Source organism: Macaca mulatta, chromosome 2 (assembly GCF_049350105.2).
Source record: "Macaca mulatta isolate MMU2019108-1 chromosome 2, T2T-MMU8v2.0, whole genome shotgun sequence".
Taxonomy (NCBI): domain Eukaryota; kingdom Metazoa; phylum Chordata; class Mammalia; order Primates; family Cercopithecidae; genus Macaca; species Macaca mulatta.
Window position 1 is genome coordinate 171,365,846 of NC_133407.1, and position 26,620 is coordinate 171,392,465.

Sequence of the window (26,620 nt, forward strand, 5' to 3'; positions counted from 1 at the left end):
ATATTGTGTTTAGAAAAAACGAATGAGTATATCATTATTCTTGAAAATTTCCTCACATATATCCCAGAGTGAAAGTTCACCTTGTCATCTTGATTTCATTCTCTTACACGCCCAGAATATCCATTTACTTTTTTCCTAACCCAGCAACCTGCGTCTTCATATCTCTACCACACTATCTTATCCAGGAAACTTCCTTCTAGAGTTCTGGGAAAGCAGTGTCCAACAGCTCTTTGTCAGAAATCCACCGTCCCAAAGCCTTAAATTAACATAATGGTGTAATTTCTGTAGGTTCATTTTCACCCCCTATTTATTTATTTTTTAAAATAAACAAAACAAAACCTTAAGCCCTCAAATGCCTGAGGTATACGGGAGCAATGACGTTGTATTTCATCAACCAATCAAGTCAGAGATTATGGGCCTGAAGCTAACGGGTGCAGACTAGGGGCGAGCTTGGAGCATGTAACTGTCAGTGAGGTTGCAGTTGGTCTGGGCTGTTTGGCTGTGAGCGAAATAGCTGCCCCCCACTTCTCACTTGCACACCACGGGATAGTCCACCTGAGGCTCCGGATGGTGAGCTCTCCAGTCTCTAGTTTCCTTTTCTGGAAGTTGACCTTTCCTACTGGTACTTTCTCTCTCAGTCTCGCCTCCTAGAGGAACAAAGGCTCCCACAGTTTTCCAGCTGCAGATTCAGCCACTCGCTCTTGGAGCTTCCGCCTTTTTTGTGGCAGATTATGAAACACTTTCCCAAAGTTCAGCTAGCCTCTCGGTTTGAACTTCTACCCCCTAGCCGCTTGCCCTCCTCCGTTATGGTTTTTACATCAACTCTTTGTGAACTATCCAGTAACATGTGTTCCCTTTGCGTTACTGAAACTGAAAAGTCCAGCCCCTGGGGAAAGCTCACTGGTTCAGGGAATCGCCTCAGGTGTGTGGAGCTGATCCTGAGCCGGATGAAGGGCTCATTCTGAGTGCAGGGGCATTAGGAGGGCAATAACCCACCCACCTTCAGAGTCAGTAAGATGTCAGCGTTGTGTGGTGCGAGAGTTTACTAAGGAGACAGTCCAGCCCCAGGTACCAAAATAAATTAAACCAGTAAGCATGAGCTTTGTAGTTGTGAAGATTACTGAGACCCCACAGTGCCCTCTTCAGGATGCTTTCTTCAACGAATTCTTGCAAACCCTTCCATTGTGAAGGAAGAAAGACTGTTTCCATGTTCAGGAACACGGTAAATTAATATGACTTCCGGTTCATGAGACAACATTTCTCAATGTTGGCTGACTGACAAGGACAAATTCACGTCATTTTTGAGAGAGCAGTCATTAGTTTCCTCCACACACAAAGAGAATTAAGATTTTAGCTAACATGTTTATATATATTTGTGTGTGTATGTGTGTGTGTATATATATAATTTTTTTACATACATATAATTTTTTTAATGGAGTCTCACTCTGTCACCCAGGCTGGAGTGCAGTGGCGCAATCTTGGCTCACTGCAATCTCCGCCTCTTCAATCAATTCTCCTGCCTCAGCCTCCCACGTAGCTGGGATTATAGACACGTGCCACCACACCTGGCTAATTTTTTTTTTTTTTTTTTTGATTTTTAGTAGAGACAGTTTCACAGTTTTGTCCAGACTTGTCTCGAACTCCTGATCTCAAGTGATCCATCCGCCTAGGCCTCCCAAAGTGCTGGGATTACAGGCTTGAGCCACTGTGCCCAGTCAGCTAACTTACTGATAAATTAATGCAGAGGACCTTTGTGATAACCAGTATTTTTTTCCTTAATGAGATTTGGACTCACAGACTTTTACAAAGCTGTCAAAAGTCAGCTTAAGATGAAGAGTTTTAATTACATTGAAAGCCTGTTTATTCTCATCGCTATTTCTTTACCCATACATTTAACATATTAAGCTACAGTAATGCTAGTATTTTAAAAACTATTTTAAAATGACATCTATTCTGAAATAAAGATTTCTTATGAGATTTTGGAGTAGGGGTTGGGGAAGCCAAATGGTATTTATCACATATGCATAGCCAGAGAGATAAATTGTGTTGAATTTGATCATCTATATCTCTGAATTTAAGAGTAAACAGGATTTGTGGTAATTTTATTATTATTAATGCGATTATAATTTAACTTTTATGTTCTAGGGTACATGTGCAGGTTTGTTATGGGGATTTGTTGTGCAAATTATTTAATCACCCAGCTATTAAGCCTGGTACCCATTAGTTATTTTTCCTGATCCTCTCTCTCCTCTCACCATCCACCCTTAAGTAGGCCCCAGTGTGTTCCCCTCTATGTGTCCACGTGTTCTCAATATTTAGCTCCCACTTATAAGTGAGAACATGCAGTATTCGGTTTTCTGTTCCTGCATTAGTTTGCTAAGAATAATGGCTTCCAGCTCCATCCATGTTCCTACAAAGGACATGATCTCATTCTTTTTTATGGCTGCATAATATTTCATGGTGTATATGTGCCACATTTACTTTATCTAGTCTACCATTGATGGTCATTTGGGTTGATTTCATGACTTTGCTTTTGTGAATAGTGCTGCCATGAATGTACACGTGCATGTGTCTTTATGATAGAACAGTTTACAGTTCTTTGTGTTTATACCCTGTAATGGGATTGCTGGGTCAAATGGTAGATCTGTTTTTAGGTCTTTGAGGAATCACCACACTGTTTTCCACAGTGGTTGAACTAATTTACATTCCCACCAACAGTGTATAGGCGTTCTTTTTTCTCCACAACCTTACCAGCATCTGTTATTTTTTGACTTTTCAATAGTAGCCATTTTGACTGGTGTGAAATGCCACCTTCCTTGTGGTTTTGGTTTGCATTTCTCTAACGATCAGTGATGTTAAGCTTTTTATCATATGCTTGTTGGCAGCATTTATGTCTTCCTTTTAGAAGTGTCTTGTCCTTTGCCTACTTTTTAATGGGGTTGTTTGTTTTTTCTTGTAGATTACTTTAAGTTCCTTATAGATGCTGGATATCAGACCTTTGTCGGAAGCATAGTTTGCAAAAATTTTCTCCCATTCTGTAGGTTATCTGTTTACTCTGTTGATAGTTTGTTTTGCTGTGCAGTAGCTCTTTAGTTTAATTAGATTCCCATTTGTTAATTTTTTGCTTTTGTTGTGATTGCTTTTGATGTTTTTGTCATGAAACCTTAGCCCACTCTTATGTTGAGAATAATGTTGCCATTACCAGTCCCTACAAAAACACACTTAAGTACACAGACCAGTGACACTATAAAGCAAGCACACAGTCAAGTCTGCATAATAACCAGCTAACATCATGCTGACAAGATCGAATCCACGTATATCAATACTAACCTTGAAAGTTTAATTGGGTTAACTACCCCAATTAAAAGGCACAGAGTAGCAGGATGAATAAAGAACCCAGACCCTATGGTAGGCTGTCTTCAAGACACTCATCTTACATGCAGGATCAAAAGAAATGGATGGAGAAAAATCTACCAAGCAAATGTAAAACAGAAAAAAGCAAGGGTTGAAATCCTAATTTCAGACAAAACAGACTTTAAACCAGTAAAGATTTAAAAACAAAAAACAAAACAAAAAAAAGGGAATAACATAATGGTAAAGGGTTCAATTCAACAATACCTAACTATTCTAAATATATATCCACTCAACATAGGAACACCCAGATTCATAAAGCAAGTTCTTAGAGACTTTCAAAGAGACTGACACTCCCACACAACAATAGTGGGAGACTTCAACATTCTACTACAGTTTTAGACAGATCATCAAGGCAGAAAATTAACAAAAACATATTCAGGGCCTAAACTCAGCACTGGCTCAAATGAACCTGATAGACATCTACAGAACTCTTCACTCAAAAACAAAAGAGTATACATTCTTCTCATCACCGCATGACACATACTCTAAAATCAACCATGTGGTCAAACAAAGAACACTCATCAGCAAATGCAAAAGAATTGAAATCACAATAACCACTCTATCAGACCACAGCACAATTTTATTATTTTCTGAAAAAAATTTATTATAATTGAATGTGTAAATTTTTAAATAATTTTAGAAATGATAAAAATGCTCATGGGAACATGTATTCCTAATTTGGAAAACAATAGACTTCTTAACTATATTAAATTCAGAAAGCATGTAGGAATGTATAACTGTGGTACAGAAAACAGTTTTCCTTATTTCTTCTAGCCTGTATACTCGAGGATGGTTAGTCTTGGCATAAGAGTGGGCAAGTTAGGAGGTGACATTGCCAATATTTTTCTCAACAGTTTGATGTTAAGAGCAAATATTACCAATTGACCAAAATGTTCTTTCCTAAAGGCAGGGGCTTCCCCTGGAGCAGTGTTTCTAAACACTGTTTGCTCATTAGAATCACTGGAAAGCTTTTAGAGTTGCCAATACTTAGGCTGCACCCCAGATGAATTAAATTAACCTTGGAGGGTGGGCACCAAGGCATCAGTATTTTCTAAAACTTGCCACATGATTCCATGTGTGGCCAAGGTTGAGAATCTCTGTTAAGAGACGTAGCTGAGCTCACTCTTCTCTGTCACTTATATTACATTCGAGATCTTCAGGTCTACCTACAGTTCTTGATATGTTTAGGTAATGTTAAAGAATTTAGAAAGCCTTTGAGGAAAACAACCAAACACAAAACCCAAAACAGCCCCCAAATCCAGGAAGTGATCTGATACTGAGACAGGACTCAGTATGTTGCTCCAAGCTGGCCTTAGGCTCATAGCTGGGCCAATGTTGTTCTCCTCTTTGACATAAATGATCCCACAGAACATCAACATCAGACAAAGTCACTCCAAACCTTAGCAAAATAAGACACAAAGGTTGTTGTGCAATCTATACAACACCAACCACCCTCACTCTCAGCTAAAATGAGTGACTGCTGCTTCTGTGCCCATTACAGCTTTATCTTAGCTCTAGTCCACCCTCTTTATAGTAAAGTTTTATTGAAATACTCAATCACAGAATTGTCCTCACTTTCTGACAGCACCCTATCAAAACTGAACCCTCACTTCCATACACCTTTTCCAAAATTACCCAAAGTGCAGATGCTCTAATAGGTTATTTCTAACACTCTTTTGCTGATATACCCCATGGTTTCCCATGGTGAGTCATCTCCTTCACTGCAGCAAATAAATAATAAACAAAACTTGTTGACTACAGATGTATTTCTGGTAGCATTTGGCTGAAGGACATTGACAGCTTTTCTCACAAAACCTCACCAAGAATACTGAAAAGAAGCTGGCTTTGAGACTAAATATTGAGCAATGTTGTCTTTGAATTGAGTGAATCACAGTGGTTGCTAACCTTGGCTGGGTTAAATTAAAATTACCTAAAGAGCCCAGACTGCAAACCAGACTGAATTAAATCAGAATCTCTGAAGATAGGATGTAGGCACCAGTATCATTATAGCTCCTTAGGTAGTTCCAAAAAATAATAAATATAGGGAGAGAAATTACATAAACTAGAAAATTATACAGATTTGAAAACTGAGGCCAGTGGTGTTGAAGTAAGTTACCCTGAGTCTTTCAACCTACAAGCAGAAGCCCATCAGACCTATGAATGCAAGCAGTCTGACTGCAGATTCTGAAATTTTTTTTAGAGACAAGGTATCACTTTGTCACCCAGGTTGGAATGCAGTGGCATGATCATAGTTCACTGCAGCCTTGAATGCCTGGGCTCAAAACAATGTCCCCCACCCCCTCAGCTTCCTGAGTAGCTAGGACATGGGTGAACACCACACCGAGCAAAGTTTTTTATTTTTTGTGGTAATGGAGGCTTGCTGTGTTGCCCAGTCTGGTCTTGAATTCCTGGCCTCAAAGGATCCTCCCATCTTAGCCTCCCAAAATGTTGGGATTATAGGCATGGGCCACTATGCCAGCCTGAGAATGCACTTTTACCTTGGTGGTAATACGTTACAACCTTTGTGAATGTTACCTATAAGGCTTTTGATGCTGGTGACACAATAATAAGAGGAAAACAGCACAAAATATAATCATAAAAGGATGAGCCCAACAATCCTAATAAAACCTGTAAGAGCCACTAGATATGATTCGGGATCATTTCTTTTCTGCTTTTGAAATACTTGTTTACATATTTATTTCAGGAAGTGTTCACAATAAACGTGTATTTATTTATTTTCCCCTTCAAAATATTGTTTTATAATAAAAAATAACACATAAGGAAACATATATATATCACATATATATGTATATGATGTGTGTGTGTGTGCGCATGTGTGTATGAAACTGAAAAACAAATTGCCAGATTATAAGATGAATTATAATTTATTTATTTATTTATTTTTGAGATGGAGTCTCCCTCTGTCACCCAGGCTAGACTGCTGTGGCGTGATCTTGGCTCACTGCAAGTTCTGCCTCTCAGGTTCATGCCATTCTCCTGCCTCAGCCTCCCAGGTAGCTGGGACTACAGGCGCCGGCCACCACACCCGGCTAATTTTTTGTATTTTTAGTAGAGACTGAGTTTCACTGTAGTCAGGATGGTCTCGATCTCCTGACCTCGTGATCTGCCTGTCTCGGCCTCCCAAAGTGTTGGGATTACAGACGTGAGCCAGTGCGCCCGGCCAGGAATTATAATTTCTTATCCAGGCAGCCATATGAGATGCTGATAGAAGGCACTAAAAAATGTCAAGCTACCATTATGAGAGATGGAATCATAATATCCTGTGTGAAATGTAAGACCTTGATGTAAAACTTTCCTTTCCCTGGGAAGCAGACGAGATTACCTGACTGTGGTTAACTGTCTATTGCTTCAAACTCTTATCAAGGCCCCTCTTGTTCCTCTTCCAAGAAGTAACAAAGAAATAGAACATATAACAATTTCCCTGATTTAAGAAAGTTTTTTGGTTTTAATATTTTTCTTACATTCTTGGTTGCTATATACACATACAAATTTAGAGAACACCTGGCCAGTCAGTGTCCCAAATGAGATTAAAGGAGGCTGTGATTGGACATCATCATGATTTATTAATTTCTGTCTGGATAAAACAACAAAAGCGATCCAAATATTTTTCCCAGGTTTCCCTCCTACTTTGAAATAGCTGTCAGAACATGCTTCCAGGGGCTTAGATAATCTGAGGACAAAACCCTTTGTTGTCCGTCCACAGAACTAAGTAACCTGCACCAGCTTGTGGTTCCAATGACCACAATGGTGAGTGTGAATGGTTAGATGGAGAATCCTTCTTTCAGACGGTTGGATGGATTCAGGGTGGGTAACAACTGAGTAGTGCTTGGCATTATAAGTAAACATAAGGTAACACTGGTAGTCTCTATCACTTGGGGTTCTGACTTTTTTATTACATTAACTTGAAAGCATCGTATAAGGGAGAGGCATCCCTAAATTTGGCAGACCATGAGAAATCACTAGAACTAATTAAAAGAGAATAGGGCTTTTTTTCTTTTTTAGAAAATTATTACAAGGCCACCAAGAAGGCAAATCTTATGTTTCTTAGATTCAGATGGACTGTGAAAAACGACAAGATGGATGATGATACAGACATTGTTTCTGACATCAATCTTCAGAAAAATGTTTCTAGCACGTGGCTGGAATATTTAAGGAGTTTATTTTTCAGTGCTCCTGATGACCTCCCTGAAATCATTCTAACATTGTCTTTGATCAGCACCATTGGAGGTAAGTATCACTCTCTCTTTATCTGAGTTTATTCTTCAGGTACGTCTTATAAATGCTACCATATAGAATTAAGGAAAGTAGAAGTAATAGGATATAATTTTGTCCTCAAACTTATATCTTTATATCAATATTTTCAATCAAATGAATCCAATAATAATTTGCTCCTATGGAGAGACATGTAGAATCTGATTTTCATAACATTCACCCTATTGGGTTCAAAGTGTTCATTCATACTTTCTTACTTGCTATGTCAGGGTTAGATTTCAGTGAAGGAGACAATTGAAGAAAACAGGTAGAAAATCACGGGTTAGGGCAGGGTGTTCCATAGGTTTTGTCCAAATTATAAATTATGCCTGCTATTTTGAGAAGAAAGGAACATGGTATAAACAAAAAGAAAACACTTTTTGCACTTTCTTTGACCTGATTAGGGACTGTATTACAAAGAAGCAGAAAAAAATTAAATGAAAGCAAATGTTATGATATTACTTATTGCACTTTTATAACAATAATACACAAAGTTAAATATTTGTTATGGGCTTTTTAATGTGTAATAAGAAACTAGTTTTTTTTCACAGTATTATAAAATTTTATTTCAAAGCTTTTGATATAGCAACACATAAAAGCAATATGAAAACTAAATGTCAGGCCAGGTGCAGTGGTTCACACCTGTAATACTAACGCTTTGGGAGGCTGAGATGGGCAGATCACTTGAGTCCAGCAGTTCAAGACCAGTCCCATGAACATGGCAAAACCTGGTCTCAACAACAACCAAAAATTGGCTGCATGTGTTAGCAGGCACCAGCAGTCCCACCTACTCAGGAGGCTGAGGTAGGAGGACCGCCTGAGCCAGGAGGTGGATATCGCAGTGAGCCAAGATCATGCCACTGTACTCCAGCCTGGGTGACAGAGCGAGATCCTATCTCAAAAAAAAAAAGTAAATGTTAAATTATAACTGAATGCCAGAAGGAAAAATACAGCTGTTTGTAGACTTGATGTGCATATTTACATCTGGTTAAATATGCAGGCTCCCTAGCTTGTTTTACATGCAAGGAGTCCTGGCTTTGAGCATGCAAGCTGAAATTATGCAATGTAATCTTAATCTTTGCAAAAATTTATGGTTGTTTTGTGACTTTTAAGTTTGCTAGATTAAAAACTCTCCTGGCTGGGCACGGCGGCTGATGCCTGTAATCCCAGCACTGTAGGAGGCGGAGGCGGGCAGATTGCTTGAGCTCAGGAGCTCAGGACTGCCCTGGGCAACATGGCAAAATCCTGTCTCTACTAAAAACACAAAACAAATTAGCCTGGAGTGGTGGTGCACACCTATGGTCCCAGCTACTTGGGGGGCTGAGGTGGGAGGATGGGTCCAGCTCCGGAGGCGAAGGTTGCAGTGAGCAGAGGTCAGACCTCTGCTCTCCAGCCTTGGTGATACAGCAGCACACTCTCTCAAAACAAAAGAAACCTCTCCTGCTGTTGTCTATAAATATTTTTCAGGAGATCGAGACCATCCTGGCTAACACGGTGAAACCCCGTCTCTACTAAAAATACAAAAAATTAGCCGGGCGTGGTGGCGGGCGCCTGTAGTCCCAGCTGCTCCGGAGGCTGAGGCAGGAGAATGGCGTGAACCTGGGAAGCGGAGCTTGCAGTGAGCCAAGATCGTGCCACTGCAGTCCAGCCTGGGCAACAGAGCGAGACTTCATCTAAAAAACAAACAAATAAATAAATAAATAAAAATTTAAAAATTGTATTTTTTTCTAATAATGTAAAACTAATATTTATATAGTATACTAAATTTTAGTAATTTAAAATATTAGAAACATTGAAACACTAAAACGTTTCTTTATACTTTTATCAAGAGTAGTTTGAACAATGCTTGTCTTATATAACTTAACTGGTGAGCATCTTTTCTATGCCTTGGCAAATTGTCTCACTCCTTCTTAGCTTTGAGTCAGCTTTCAAAAGTTTATCCTTTGCATTTTCAATGTAATGAAGTATACGAGAGCTCCTTTAATGTGAAGTTTTTTGCTGGCATCACTTCCTGAGACATGGTCGTTCTTTAAGTCACAACCACTTACTTAATTTATGTCTATGCATTTGACTTTGCTAAATTCCTCTGGCTACATATCTAAAACTGCCTCTTGAACAGCAGCAGCGTTAACATTCCCGTAGTCAGCTATATCTTCTGTAATATTCCATCCGAAGCTTTGCAGCTTCATGAGATAGCTTAACGTCAATTCATGCCGACTTCTGAAATGATGAACCCAGCTTTTACTGGTAGTAATATATTCTCTTTCAGTCTTCTTGTCATTACCATTTTCTTTCAATGCAGTAACTAAGGTTATCACTTTGGCCTGAATGCTAGTCAAATTGATTGGCATTTGTTTTTGATTAATCTTCAATCCAAACAAGTAAATGTTCCATTTCAACCACAAGCAGCTTTCTGTTCCCAGTGCAATTAAAACTGAAAGACACTGAAGCAACTTAACCTTTTTACATTTATCAGCCCTTTAAAATAGGTTTGTATTACAGTTTCATGCAGGTCTGAGTCTCAACCTATCTTTGCTTTGCTGTCACCACTTTCAAATCTAATCACATCCAATTTCACTTCCAGCATTATCACTTTTCTTTGCTGCCCTGTTCTTTGCTAACCAATTACCTCTTTTGATTATCCATTTTTGTAAATGGTCATGAGTTTAATCTTTGGGGTCGAGGAGGCAACACTACTAGCCACTTTGTGCTTTGCTATCTGTGCATGAACTGATGATCAGTAATGAATCACCAACAAACTTTGAAAGAAGTAATGTAATTGAAGACTGATCATGATGCACATCTTTTTTTTTTTTTTTTTTTGCACAATGGTTTATGGAATAAAGAGCTAGCAGCAAAATTTATGCAAGTTTTCCCAATACTGTGGTCATGGAAATATTAACCACATTGTTGGACTGGTTTTATTTAACTTTACTGTGGTAACTGATATTTATGCATATTGGAACTGTGCAAAGCAAGGACTGCCTGTATCTAAAAAAAGAAAAACTCCTTATTAGTTCACAAAACAGTTAACTTTTAATCCAATTTAGTTAACTACTATCCAAGCCTAATCCTGAATCAAATAAAAACTGAACTGCTCACAGGAGTTAGAAAAATGTTTGGCGAGAATTTAATGCAGAATTCTTCAAATTAGGATTTGCATAGCACAAAGACATTCTAGTTTATTTTTAGAGATAGGGTTTTGCTCTGTTGCCCAGTGTGGTGGCAATAATCACAAATCACTGCAGCTTCAACACCTGGGATGCAAGTGATCCTCCCATCTCAGCCTTCCCAGCAGCTAGGACAGGTACACACCACCATGCCTCGTTAATTATTTTATTTTTTTGTAGAGACAGAGTCTCATTTTGTTGCCAAGACTAATCTGGAACTCCTGGCCTCAAGGAATCCTTCTGCTTTGGCCACCCAAAGTGCAAGGATCACAGGCATGAGCCTCCATGGCCAGTCGACATTCCTTTGGGGATTCAGATCCCCTCCCCTCATTTCAACAGTCTTGAGGTCTGCCAAGAGTAAAGCTGTAGACAAAACAATCATCACAAGGCACACGACTGTAACTTTTTCCATAGCAGCCAGTACCATGTTTACACCTCAGTAAAACAGTAGCATCCATTCCATTAATGTTGTTTTAGTTTGTTTCTGAATGCATTTATTTCACAAATCTGTTTGTTAGGGGCTATAGACAAAATTTGTATCAACTTTTATGTTTATGTATATTTACAAAATAGAAAATTAAGTCAGCATTAATTTAAGTTATCATGAATGGTCACAAGAATTTTTCCCCTCTATAAGGGGTGGATATTCAAGGAGACTTCAAAAAGTTTGTGGAAAAATGGAATTAAAAATATAAACTATATTTCTAAACATTAGCTTGAAAAGATAAAAGTATAAGCTATATTTCTAAACATTAGCTTGATCGAGTTCAAGACACTTTCGTAAGGGATAATACCAGCTATTTAGTCCATCGTAAAGAACAGAGAGTTCTGGGAATTTAACCACATCAATGCAGCTTATTTTTTTTTTTTTTTCATTATTAACTGAAGAAAAATGTACTGCCTTTAAAAAAATTATTAAGATTAGGAAACAAAAAGTCCAAAGGTGCCAAACCGGGACTATAGGGTGGATGCCTAGTGATTTCCATCAAAACACTCACAAAATTGTCCTTGTTTGATGAGAGGGATGAGCAGGAGCTTTGCTGTGGTGAAGAACTCTCTGGTGAAGCTTTCTCCAGCATTTTTCTGCTAAAGCTTTGGCTAAATTTCTCAAAACACTCTCATAATAAGCAGTTGTTACCATTCTTGGGCACTACAGAAAGTCAACAAGCAAAATGCCTTGAGCATCCAAAAGCTGTTGCCATGACCTTTGCTCTCAACCAGTCCACTTGTAGTTTGAACTACTTCTGCATCTTGGTAACCATTGTTTACTTGCACTTTGTCTTCCGGATCACACTGGTAAAGCCATGTTTCCTCTCCTGTTACAAGTTTTCAATGAAATGCTTCAAGATCATGATCCCATTTATTTAAAATTTCCACTGAAAGGTCTGCTCTTGTCTGTAGCTGATCTGGGTGCAATGGTTTTTGTACCTCTCAGGTGTAAAGTTTGCTGAACTTTTCCAGTCAGAATTGTGTAAGGTGAACCAACTGAGATGTCTATGGTGTTGGCTATCATTTCTGCTGTTAATTGTTGGTTTTCTTCAATTAGGCCATCAACTAGATTAATTTTTTTCTCATAAACTGATGTGGATGATCTGCCACTGTGGGCTTCTTCTTCAACATTACCTTATCCCTTCTTAAAACTAATTATCCATTTGTAAACTGATCTCTTTGGAGCATTGTCTCCATAAACTTTTCATAAAGCATCAATTAAGTCACCTTTCTTCCACCCAAGTGTCAACATAAATTTGATGTTTGTTCTTGCTTCAATTTTAGCAGAATTCATATTCCTCTTTTCAAACCAATGTCTTATTCTTCTTAGTGCTTAAAACTGTATCCTTATGATACAAATCTTCAACGTCTTGATCAAATAAATATGACAAATGATGTTCTGTAAGAAAAACACTCTTCACTTTTATTCCTTCCCTGCATATTTTGAGTAATTATCTTCCAAGACCCATGCATCTTTTCCCAAAATCTCTGAGAGTACAGTTCCTTATTTCCTTCACTGTGGTAAAGTGTTTCAGAAAAGGGTTCCTTGAATTAAAAGTCGGCATATCCTATTTGACTCCTGCTGCTCCGGTATCACATACCTACAGCCAACCATGCCAAGAGCTTCCCCCTTATCTCCGCATTGGAGAGCCCTTTCTCCAGATATCCTCCAGTTTCAGAGACTGCACCCAGAGACCCATTGGCAGGTTCCCAGATTCGCCTCAATTTTGGTCCTGCCTCTCTGCTTTGCATTTTCAGGCTTGGCCTTACAAGAAGGACAATGGTGCTGATTGTGCCAGAATGAGTGAAAAGAGGAGGAAAATGAACCAGTTGCAGCAAAACCCACTATTTCACAACTAGTTTTTAAAATTGGGCTAGTTTCTCATTGTTCTGAACCGGAAGATTACGTTAAAGTTTACTTATTAACCTTTTATTGCAGGATTGCTAAAGAAATTAATCTCTGATTTATGATGTGTATAAAACTACTATAAATATTTCAGTAGTAACCTAAGAGACAATAATTGCTGATAATGTTTGTTAAGTTTCTAAGGAGATGAGAATGAGATACATCATAGGAGAAGTAAAACAGTAACCCGGTAGATTAACAGTTACACTAATTCTCTGTGCTGCTAAGTATAAGGGATGATTTTAAACTCAGGAAAAAAAAAAAAAACAAGTAGTGAAACTGTAAGATATTGTTCACAATTTTAAGAAATCCTGTCACATTAAAGTTCTATAAATGAGATACCTCATTGCCTTTCACTAACAACATGTTTTTTTGCAGCATTTTTGAACCTGCACTTGAAAGACTTTCCAATTCCTCTCCCTGTGATGTTATTTTTACTTGGATGCGGTTTTGAAGTATTAAGCTTTACATCTTTGTGGGTGTGTATTGTAAATGAGTATTTTATGCTATTTATTTGAGAATCATATAAATGCTGAGATGCCATTTAAAAATGTTCAGAAATTATTCATCTTCTCACTGTTCTGCCAGTTGATAGATGATTGTTATGTGGATAGCATCAGATCAGGTGTGTAGAAAAAGGAGCCAGGCCTGCAAAAGCTGAGATCTAGCTGAGATCTGCAAAAGCTGAGTACATACAACTACTGAGCACATACAGCTACTGAGTACATACAGCTACTGAAAGTATTAGTGGCCAAGGAATGTTAAACAGATTTAGAAAACTTGGAAAAAAAATGGCTAATGACATAGGAGCTCAGTAAGACTTTGTATTGCTGGTGCAGGACTTGAGTAGCAAAAATATTGTAATATTGAACGAATCTATTTCCTCAATGAAGACTGTTTTAAAGGGTTTCTGTTAGAAGAGAAACTATTCTCTTAAGTGTGCAGATTTGGCCAAGGGGCCATAATTTGCCAGTCTGCCCTAGTCAATCAGAATGGATGTGAGAACTTGTCTGAAATGATTGACTTTCCCAAACAAATTTAGTCACTGATGTTAAAAATATTATACAAAACATGTATTCATGTAAGAACTAGAAACAGTTTACTACTTTACATGTCATAAACAGGTTTTACAATCATATGATTTTGACACAGATGCAATTTGAAGTACTTCTATAAGCTTTATTATTTGTCAGCAACTCCTTCAAAGGAGAGACCAATGTTAAGACCCATGAAGTGTCTAAGATTTTTCTCTACTTGCCAGCTAATAAGCTAGCTTGCCAGTTTCATGATCCCAGCAAAAGACATGGGACTCCTGGACCAGAGAAAAAGGGTTTTATTATCCACAGCAATAGCAGTAACCAGAGTTAACACTTTCTTGTGCCTGTTTCCTGAACCATAATCCCGAAGAAGAAAAGAGGGCCAGGTGAAATCTGTACCTACATTGGGTTATATATCTGGCCACAGAAGAAGAAATGTAAGCTTAGAGAACCTGAATCCTCTATAATGCGTAGTAAGCTCATTTGCTCCCTTGCCTATTCTTCCACACACATCTTCTATATAAGCCATGGCCAGTTATTTGTAGTTTTTAGAATTTGATACAATCACTTACTCCTTTGTGAATTTTGTGCTTGATTATCCACCTACCTGAAACTTCTTTCTTCATCTTGATTGCCTGAAAATCTGCTGCATATTCTTTAGTGCCCATGTCAATGTACTTCCTATACCTGTTCTTTAAATATAATAAATGTCTCTGAGGGAGATATTATCTTTATTACACTGGACAGTAAAGTAAACCTGTCATTTGCTCTGGAGGAAGACACTTGCTCTGCCTTCTAAGCCATACCAACATTCATGAAAAGATAGTCTGGAAGAAAAACAATCAATGCCTGTATTCATAAGCCATGGACAACACAAGAGATGCATGGAGAATTATCTCCCAAATGCAAGGATATTACCTAACACAGTAGGTACTCAGTGTTTCCCTAATAAGTGAATGTTGAATGGATACCTATAATAGGATTTCAACTAAATATCTCATGTTAAACATTGTTAATTAGTTATTGCATGAATGGCATTAACTTTCCAGTCTCTATCCCTTCTATTCTTCCACACACATCTTCTACATAAGCCATGGCCAATTATTTGTAGTTTCTAGAATTTGATACGATCACTTACTCCTTTGTGTGATATGTCTTTTAAAAATTGTCTTTCTCTACTGTTAGATTTAGGAGTGCCTAGCATGTATTCTATTCTAATAGTGATGAATAAATGAGAAGATGATATATTTGTATAATATTAGGTCCAAAGATATGCAAACGCCATACAATGGATGAGTCCAGACTTACTTTTTTGTATATTTGCACCAGTAATTTTCTTTACTACTGCATTTGACATGGATACATACATGCTTCAAAAGTTATTTTGGCAGGTAAGCTTTCTTTTTTGGTAATGTCATTCATTCATGAACCACATATTATCTACGTTCAAATTTTTAGAATTTTTTTTCCAAAATAGGGAACAAAGAAGAAATAAAAGGGCATGGGAGTAATAAGTTCAGCTTCATAATTTAGTGAATAAATCATATCTTGGCAATAGTCTGGCATATCAAAGACCCAGGGGAAAAATTATGAAAGAAAACAGTAATTCTGAGACTCAGACTCGCATAACTTCATACCAGATATAATATTAACTCTGAAATACTACAAGAGTGCTATAAGAAAGTGTATTAGCTCCAGTAAAAGGAAATTGTTAAGAAAAGTCATGTTTTAAATACCTATGTTCTAAAGCTTCCCACATTCATATCTAAGAGAATAAAAGCAGAGAAGAAAACACAGAAGCAGCTAAACTCTAATTCAAAAACCATAAGAAATTTTGTAACATGCAAGATTTGAACTGTATCAGGGAAAGACCTCAAGAGAAAACACTCCAAATCATAAGTAGGGTGTACATTTCTTTCAAAGTAATCAAAACAGTTTTATAAATACAGCCCATTACCTAAACTGCATTAGAGGCAAATAATTTATTAGAATAATTTATACTTTTAAACCAAACGCAGACACATGGAGTTCAGACAAATGACAAAAATATGAAATCAAAAAGAACAGACTTAAAAGGGGTTTGGGTTGTCTCAGCTGAGCTCTGCCAAGCCATCTCCTGCATCTTTGGTCAAGTAGAAGTCAGCTGAAGCAGAGTGAGCTAGATGGCCCCACTCCTGTGTCTGCTGGTGGGTACTATTGGTGTTGGTTGATTCTGTATCTCCAATAATCCTGATTATCTTCTTCTTAAAATGGACTACAAAAGCAGTCTGATTTTTCTAATTGTAAATTTCTTTGCAGATACTTTTAATTACAATTCCCGGCTTTTTGGTTAATTATATCTTAGTTCTTTGGTATCTGGCAGCTGTAAATAAATTACATTTGAAGCCCACCCCATGGTTATTATTTTCAGCTATCCTTGTGAGTTCGGATCCCATGCTAACTGCAGCTGCTGTAAGAGACCTTGGTAGGTATATTGCTCTCTTCTTCTATATTTATAATATCATATTTCATAATGAACTTGCATTTGTTTTAAGATCTTTTGTTTTTGGTAGCTTTCCAGTATGAGAAGTCAGGTAGTGAGGGATTGGGGGTTGGGAATTAAGCAGAGATTTTGGAGGTCTTGCTTAGGGCAGAAGAAATGCCAGTGACGGGCTTATTTAGTGTCAAAAAAAGTATTATACCCAATTGTGCAATGAGGGAGGGAATTCATTTAGAATCCTTGACTTTATGCGTACTTCTACCTTGAGCCAACAGAATAATTCTGGGACATTACAATATTACATATACACTGTCGTGACATTTCTGTTGCCCAATATTTCTTTTCCTTTGTAAAGAATCATTAGGACAATTCCATTTAAAAAGTATTTTGCCTTTGGCATCATTGTCATCATCAAGACTGAAAGCCTAAAAAGTCAAAAACTGGTAAAATCATCAGTCATACAGTGTTTTGAGTGTATACTATTTTAAGAAAAATCAGTCTATATTTAAAAGTAAAATACCAACTCAATTAAGCCCAGAAAAACAAAAACAAAAAAAGCCTCATGCAAGAAAAACAATAATTTTATTGTCTCTTTTCATCACTTTTTAATAATGAGAACTAGAAAAATTGCTTTAAAATAGAATATTAATATGGCACACACACGCATGCATTTGCACACACACAACACGCACACTCTTTTCAATTTTAATTTCACTTTGCAACCAGTTAAAGGGGAAATAGCTATCTGAGGCAAGTAGAAATAGAGTAGGGGAGATACATCAAGTGTAAATATATGAATAAATGAGAACTGAGCCTTCAAGACAAAGGACATTAAGAGAGTGAGATGACACTTTAGAAGAAGATACCAACATCCACCACCCAACCCTGAATTCTTGTCTTCCTCCCCACGCTCTCAGCCCACATCCCTGCCTCCTTGTGACTGTCAATGCCAACCCTTTTCTCCCCTATATTTGAGAGACTCTTATGATACCTGAGAGCTGATTTCCTTCTTGTCTAACTTTCTTATCTTGTAATCTAGTATTCCACTGATATTCTACCCTGCCACAATTGAATTGAATTTACTCAGAGTACCTTGCGAGGTTATTTTCATAAATTTTGTCCATCTTGCCATTACTTTCAGAATTTTGTTTCTCTCCCCCCTGTATCTTTCCAGAAGACATTTTTAAAAGTAATTTCTTCTTGGCAGCATTGTTCCTGAATTTACAAAACAAGATTTATAAGATTTAGAAAGACGTATATATGTGTATGTGTGTGTGCGTGTGTATGTGCACATATATATATATGAAAAATTTGCCCAAGACTGTCAGAATACATAAGTACATTCACATTGGCTTGAGCTTCTCATGGTCCTTTGACTCCTCCTATGCCCTTATATTATCTACTATGTATTTCTGAATATTTACATTTTGCCATAGTTCCATTTATACAATAATATCAGTTAGGTTTTGCTGAGTAATAAACAACTCCAAATGTGGTGGCTTAAAACAACAATTATTTATTATTTCTCATGAATCCAGCAGTTCTGATGATATGGGCTGGGTCCTGCTGATCTTGCTAGGTTCACTAAGGAATCTATCATCAGCTGGTGGATACTGGGGGTGCTAAGTGATCCAGGATGGCCTCAATTGGGAAGATCTACGTTTCCTTCATGTATCTCTTATATTCCTACAGAGGAATGCTGCCGTGGCGGTGGCAGAAGTCAGAGAGGAGGCAGAACTTTTCTGCTCTCATTGAGTCTCATAACAAAACAAACTAGATCTTTTTGGTGAGAAACACTGCCAAGTCTTACAGGGAAGGGCTTAGATACAGGCAGAGGTGAAGTATGGGATGGCCAAGGCAATCGAGCCACACAGGAACAGCCTTGGTGTTTCCTCTCTTCTATCAGCATACTGATTGTAGTTAGGTTGTGATTGCGGTTATAGACTGGTTGGTTCACAGAAAGGACTTTTACTGTATAATAACATTTCCTCCTATGAGTTTTAGAAAATCACGATAGATGCTCAAAGTTGTAGCTTTACCACTACATGCACATTTAAGGGCAGAGGAAAAGGACAACTGATAGACATTTAAACTTAGAATGCCATCATAAATAGAGGAAAATTTGGATGGAAGTGCATAATATCAGGAACTCTCCATTCATGGATACTGATTTCTAAAGCCATTGGGAAGAATAAATGAGAAAGTCAGATAATCTCTAAGCCTAGCTAGATTATGTGAACAATTGCCTTAATACTTATGTTATGTTATAAAGCTTTGGTTTGTAACTTTATTTTATTCCTCAATCATCATTTTCTGTCTTGCCTTAAATATATCTGATTTATCATGTATGTATTTATATAGAACAACTCACTGAATTAAAAATAATAAATTTCATGTTTTCCTCTGTACTTTGAAGCAAGGAATGAGAACTTTAATTATCTCACTTATGTAAACATAATGGACCCTAATTAATTTAGTGCCAATTATGATGGTCTAAACTTAACTTGCAGTAAATCCGTAGCTAAGACCATCCTTATAGTTGCTAAGAAAATTTTATTCTTTAACATTTAATATTTAATGTTTTTCTCACTTTATAAAACATCTTTCCCCCTCAACATATGTAGGGCTTTCTAGAAGCCTCATCAGTTTAATTAATGGAGAAAGTCTGATGACCTCTGTTATATCGTTAATTATATTTACTAGTATTATGGATTTTGACAAAGAACAACAAAATAAAAGGAACCATACCATAGGTAAGGATCTTTTTTTTTAAATGTTTTTTTCTTAACATCAGAATCCTGTATTTTCTGAAAGCTGATGTGTATTTTGTAATATCCTACCATAAGTTATATTTGTAAGAATGTAATAGTGAGTATTGGTTTAGTGACTTACTCTTTACAAAGCACTATTACCCATTACTTATTTAATGTTAGTTACATATTTGTTGTGAGACTGGGTTGAGACTCTTCATGAAGATGCTTATGGGAGAGGCCTGGGATGAACCAGAATGCCAGACAACCAGAATGAGAGATGTTCTTTTTTATGTGCTGAAGATGAGCTTAGAAGATAAACCAAATAGTGCATCCACTAGTAGTGAGAGGAGGCACCTTCTCTTCCGTTTGCCCTGGGACTATATCTCATGCAGGCAACATAAAAAGCTGTCAAATAAGGGAGGAAGTATGCATTATTAGCCATCTACAGGGTCAGAGAATAGTGCTTATAAGCAGAGGGATTGCAAAGTGCCCATGAGCTGTTTCATTTACCGCTTTCAGATAGCCCTAAACCATAAGCACTTTTCTCCCCTTTATCATGTGTATGTGTGTGTATAAAATAAATGACATATGTATAATATAATAGTGATTATAAAGTATACAGCTATATAACTATTAATCAGGAGAAGAAATTTCATGTTACCAGCATCCCTAGAAGCATCTTATGTGCTCTTCTCTGGTCAAAGCCCTGTATCTTCCTCCTAGAAAAGTCATTTTCAACATTGAGTCTCTGAATCCCTGGCTAGTGGAGGAGAGGGGTTCATAGGATCTTTTCAGGGTGTCTATGAAATCAAAGTATTTTCATAATATTACTAAGAATTTATTTAGCTTTTTATTGTGGTGCACTTGCACTGGTTTTGGAAAAGCAATGATTATAGTCTCCTTGATAAACTGACGACGTACTATTCTGCGCACTGGGTGTCTTCTTTGTTCTAAGGTCTTATGCAGCATTGTCTCATTCTGCCACTACTCCCATTCCTGTTGAAAAGGTGTGCTTAAGAGGTGCCTCCACAACATATTCTAATCCATTGATCTGTATGGTATCGAACAATTCACTCTGCTGCGGTGGGATTCTTCTACTCCCCACCTCCCCTCAGCAATGAAGAATATCTTAAATTACCTCTCCTAATATTCAGGAAGAGGAGATTTTTAGCTGTAATTGTTTCCCCTGCCCCTAGAGAGTGCTTCATTGTTGTGCAACTAGGGACCCTGTATACCTCTATTCTTTCCTATTCCTGCCTTATCCTAAAACTCAGAAGTGAAGAATATTCTTTCCCAAGAAGAATCATCCTGAGGACCACCACTCCTCTCACCCCTTCCTCAAAGGAGCTGATCCAGGTGGTGGACAGTTACCCTAATTGGGCATAGGAGATATTACTTTCAGCCTTTGAGGCTTGTGGGCAACAGATGGGTGAAGCTCTGTGTATGGTGTTAGTTTGCCTAGCTCACGGAAGCTTGGAGCATCTGTGGTGAACCTGGAACCTCAGATTAGCTCAGAAAGGTACATTGTCTTTAGGTACTTCCAATTCACCATCTGTGATGTGTGTGAAAGCCAAACAACCATAAACACAACCTCTACTAAAATCCAGGGTGCAAAGGGAGGTGACGCAATATGGCACTCAGAGAGTGCTCACCCTAAAACCTCCTATAGCTATGACCTTCCTGCAGTTGACTAAGTTGAGCAACAAAGACATTTCTATATTCAGAAGCATTTTAAAAACTCAAGGGCCACCCTTGGGGGAACTAAAAAACCTTAAAGAAGTACAATCTTGCATGCCATTGGGGAGGATCCATGTTCACCTACTAAACCTGGTTCAATGTTCTACCAGGCTTTATTTAAGATATTATATACTGACCACGGAATTTCAGGGAAACTTATATCGGAAATAACATCTACAGGCTAATCAGGGGAAGTTTTTTGGTGCTCCTTGGGAGAAGGGAAAGGAAAAGGAAGAATGGAAGTTCATTCATTCACTGATTCAACAATGATTTATTAATATGTACTATGTGAGAATTTCTATTCTAGGACCTGAGGATTTAACCATACACACAATAGGCAAAGTCCCATTGCCTCCACAGAGCTTGCCTTGTAATTTTGATAATAATCAATGGAATGGAACTTTATTTTTTTATGTTTCAGAAGAAGAAAAACTGTAAGTAATCACTGTAAAATAATAAAAGTAGTAACTTCAACAATAAAAACTCTGCGGTAGGAGAAAGAACGATGAACTTACTTTCTTAGACATTAGGACTTTCTCTGAACTTCAACACCTTTGAAATACAAATTTTCTTTAAGAAATAAAGATGCTTAATAAGCTTTACTGCTATTTCATTTGACATTGTGAATCAATAATTTTCAGAGTAACCATTGTTTTTATAACTTCTGTAATTATTTAAACAGTGTTACTAATCTTTGAAGTTAGCACGTATTTTATAATAGGGAAAAATTAAGAAAGATTATTTCACTCAGAGTTCTTACTCTTTCCAATTTGAGTGCTAGAAATTTTAAAACAGTATAAGCAGTAATGGCTTTGCTTTGAGACTTTTCCTGGCTTAACAAATCTAGTCAGCAAATATGTTACTTATTAAAATGTATTTTCCTTTCTTAAAGGAAAAAACAGCTTTCAAACTGGGGTCTTCTAACTCCAGATTCCTGTATGCTTCTGCCACTAGAGTTGGCCTCCATCCTATATTTCAGTGACAGGAGATGCTGGACTCAAAATTATTGCCATGACCAGCTCTGTGCCTAGAGCTCATGTGGCCTGGAGGCATGTGTAGTTCCAGAAAATGAGCCTATGATGGCCTCCGGCTCCCTGTTTTCCTGGGAAGGGCATCATGACATTGCTCTGTGGAAAGTATGTAGGCAAAACATAAAAGTAACAACACCAAAAAGCAAATTTATTTTGGCGCATTAATTTTACTTTTAGAACCTAAAAAGTACTCAGAGAAGCCCAAGAGAGAAAAATGTATGTACAGAAATATACATTGCAACATTGTTTATCAGGGTGAAAAGGTAAAACATATGAAATGCCGAAAAAGAAGGAAGCCATCAGTCACTTTGGCAGGCCAACATAATGCAGGAGATTCACCCAGCTGAGGCCTAGAGACGTTCCTCTTTCTGTAGTTCCTGTATGTATTACATTAGATCTAGATTATCACTTCCATGAGTTTAGGGACTTCCCACTTGTTCCTTCATATATCTCTAAAATCTATTACATGTTTGACACATTAAAGGCACTGAATAAATTCCTCAATGGAGACCGAAAGGAGCTCTTAAACTAAACTGACCAAATTTTCCAAACTTAAGTGTGGCTTTTAGCAGTTGAAAAGAAACTCTTTCAACACAGAAACAAGAAAATACTGTCCATCTACCCCAAAGGCAATGAGCTATTTTTATTAATATTAGTTTTAGTGGACAAATCATAATGTATACATTTGCGGGGTACAATGTGAGGCTTTGATATATGTATACAATGTAGAATGATTGAATCAAGCTAATTAACATCACCTCATTTAACTATAATTTTTTATGATGAGAGATTTGAAATTTACTCTCTTAGTTATTTTGAAATACCAATATATTATTATTGACTATAGTCACTTTGCTGTGGAATAGATCTGAAAACTTAGTACTGCTTTCTCTTGGAAACTTTGCACTTCATAATCAACAGTTCCCTATTCTCTTCCTCCCTACATCCCCAGCCTCTGGTAATAATTATTCTATTCTCTATTTCTGAAAGTTCAACTTTTTAAGTTTCTACATATAAGTAAGATCATGCGGTATTTTTCTTTCTGTGCCTGTCTTACTTCACTTAGCATAATGTCCTCTAGGTTCGTCCATCTTGTTGTAAATAACAAGACTTCCTTCTTTTTTAAGGATGAATACTATTTCATTGTGTATGTATACCATATTTTCTTTATTCATTCATTGATGGACACTTAGGTTGACCCCATATATGGGACATAAATAATCCAATTTAAAAAATAGGCTAAGAACAGATAGACATCAAAAGAAGACATACAAATGGTCAACAGGTGCTTTTTTTTTTTTTTTTTTTTTTTTTCCCAAGACAGAGTCTTGCTCTGTTGCCCAGGCTGGAGTGCAGTGGTGTGATCTTGGCTCACTACAACCTCCATCTCCCGGGTTCAAGCTGTTGTCATGCGTCAGCCTCCCAAGTAGCTGGGATTACAGGCATGTGGCACCACACCCAGCTAATTTTTGTATTTTTAATGAAGATGGGATTTCGCCATGTTGGCCAGGTTGGTCTCAAACTCCTGGCCTCAAATGATCTGCCCACCTCAGCCTCCCGAGGGATTATAAGTGCTGGGATTGTAGTCATGAGCTACAGCACCCGGCAGTCAACAGGTACATTAAGAAATGTTCAGCCTCACTAATCATTAGGGAAAAGCAAATGAAAACCATAATGAGATATTACTTCAAATCTGTTAGAATGTCTTTTATCAAAAAGGTAAAAGAGAAGTGTTAGTAAGATTGCAGAGAAAAGGAAACTTGTACACTGTTGGTGGGAATGTAAATTAGTACAGCTATTATGGAAAACTATGTGGAAGTTCCTCAAAAAACTAAAAGTAGAACTCTACCATATGATCCAGTAATCCTACTTCTGGGTATATATCCAAAGGAATTGAAATCAATATGTCACAGGGATATCTGCACTCTCATGTTCATTGTGGCAATTAGCTAATTTTAAAGATAATGACAAAAAGGAAAATTAACCCAGAATATCAATTAAAATTAAGGGCAAGTTCTATTAACTACTTATTTACTCCCCTTTCTTGTAGCTCGATACATCGTGGGTGAATTTTTTTCAAATATTATAGCAAGTTTCTTGTTTGGAATTCTAAGTTCAAAACTGATTCAATTTTGGATGTCAACTGTTTTTGGTGATGATGTCAATCATATAAGTCTCATCTTTTCAATTCTGTATCTCATCTTTTATATTTGTAAGTGAGGGGCCTATGCCTATAATAAAATAACATAGAAAACTTCAAAATAAAAATATATGAAAAGTGTATACCAGGCAAAAGCTAGTAAAAACATTCAACTGATCTAGACAGAATATTTTTACTAAAATAATCTATCAAAAGAGATTAAAAATATGAATATCTATACAACAGAAAATAATGTACCAATATTAGCAAATACTATTATAAAAGAAAGAAGAATTTGACAAAACTATCATTACAGAAATTATGCCTTTCCCAGAGAATTTCATGACCAATTGAACAAAAAAAATTATGGCTATAAAGATATTTAAATATCTTAGAAGTCTGGTTTATAAGATATATAGTTTTACCTCCCAAACTGAATGGATATCCTTTACATATACATGTAGACAATTTGCAGAAATTAACTCGAAAAACATTTCAATAAAATTTCAAACATTGTTCAACCATGATGCAATTAAATTAAATATGAACTACAAAAAGAGGGTTCCTACCAGGCATAGTGGCTTATGCCTATAATCCTAGCACCTTGGGAGGCTGAGGTAGGAGGATCACTTGAGCCCAGGATTTTGAAACCAGTCTGGGTAAGATAGCGGGACCCCATGTCTACAAAAAATTGTAAAACTAGCTAGATGTGGTGGCACATGTCTATAGTCCCAGCTCCTCAGGAGGCTGAGGTGGGAGGATCACTTGAGCCCAGGAATTTGAGGCTGCAGTGAGCTATGATCGCACTCCAGCCTGGGCAACAAAGAGAGAAGCTGTCTCTCTAACGAAAGGGCAGAGGGGGGCAGTTTCAACCTGTACATTAGATCTTTTGTCTTGGTAACTCTTAGATCAGAAAGGCAATCAAAATAGAAGTTACATATCAAGTAAAGCTAAACGTTGGAAAATCTATCAATATTATTAATCCATGTCCCACAATCACCTCCTCACAAAAATATGATAGCTATTGATAATTAGTCATACCATTGCTTCCTGACACAGCCTCAGAATAACATTTAATTCAGCTCTTCAGACAGCCCTTCTTATGATTCAGAATTGACATGCACGATAATACCTAGTTACCTCACCTGCACTATGTCCCTGTTACATTTAGGAATAAGACAATGGTGTATATTCTCACATCCATGATTAAAAATAATTCTGAAAGCTCTAGCTAATGTGATAAGGGGATACATTTATACATATTTTAAAAGAAAAAAATGGGTAGATTAATCACAACATTTTATATCATATAGAAAATTCAACAGAATTAATTGGTAAACAAAGTCAGCAAGACCCTTTAATAGCTTGATATAAGATAAAGTTATCCAAACAGTTGATGATATTTTTATCAGCCAGCAATAACTAACTAGAAAATAAGAAAATTGGATTCTTTCTATACTGGTAAAAAGTTATAAAATATCAATGAATAAACTTAACAAATAGTTTGGATCTAAACATAGAAAATTATAGAAGTTATTAGGAAATATAAAATTTGAATAAATTTAAGCATAGAAAAACTTCTCTTCAGAAGTGCTAGAGTAATGGGAATTTATTATTTTCCCTCTGAAGAGGAAAAGGCAGACCAGAGGATCTTGAGGCTTTCCAATGAATTAATCAGTGGATTAAATTCAATTATAATATACTGAGGGTTACGGAATAAAGCTAATGAATTAACAGACAGTGAGAGAATGATCAGTTAATTCAGGTAGGTTCCTCATGTACTAGTATTCGTGTGTATACTTAAATTCTTAAAAGAAAATCCAACAGATATAATTTCATCTAACATTATTTTTAATAAGTAACCCTAATTTCAAGATTAAAGGTTATACCCAAGGAAATAATTTAAAACTTTTAGAGTCAAGATGTCTCAATAAACATTTTAGGAAGAAACCTGCCAGGACAGAATTTCATTAAAACAAGGTACAGAGTAAATATAAATTTAATGTAAAAAGACTTTCCCTGTGACCTGGCTTTGTGTTTATATTTAGTACCTTCAAGATAGTCATTATAAATATTTTCCTGACTTCACCATCACCTAACAAGTTATAATACCTAATCCAGGGCTTGATTATTTCAAAGAACCTATGTCCATGATTTCTTCTTCTTTCATGATTCAACAGTGACTCTGCCTT

General features: G+C 36.9%; 1 protein-coding gene across 1 annotated transcript in view; it reads left to right on the forward strand.

The window, feature by feature from the left end:
* Positions 1-26,620, forward strand: part of SLC9C1 (solute carrier family 9 member C1) — a 167,327-nt gene that overhangs the window by 38,478 nt on the left and 102,229 nt on the right. The window contains exon 2 of the mRNA XM_077993951.1: positions 7,484-7,662. Within this exon, the coding sequence (XP_077850077.1) occupies positions 7,512-7,662 (151 nt within the window). The 5' untranslated portion in view covers positions 7,484-7,511. The remainder of the gene's footprint in view (positions 1-7,483; positions 7,663-26,620) is intronic.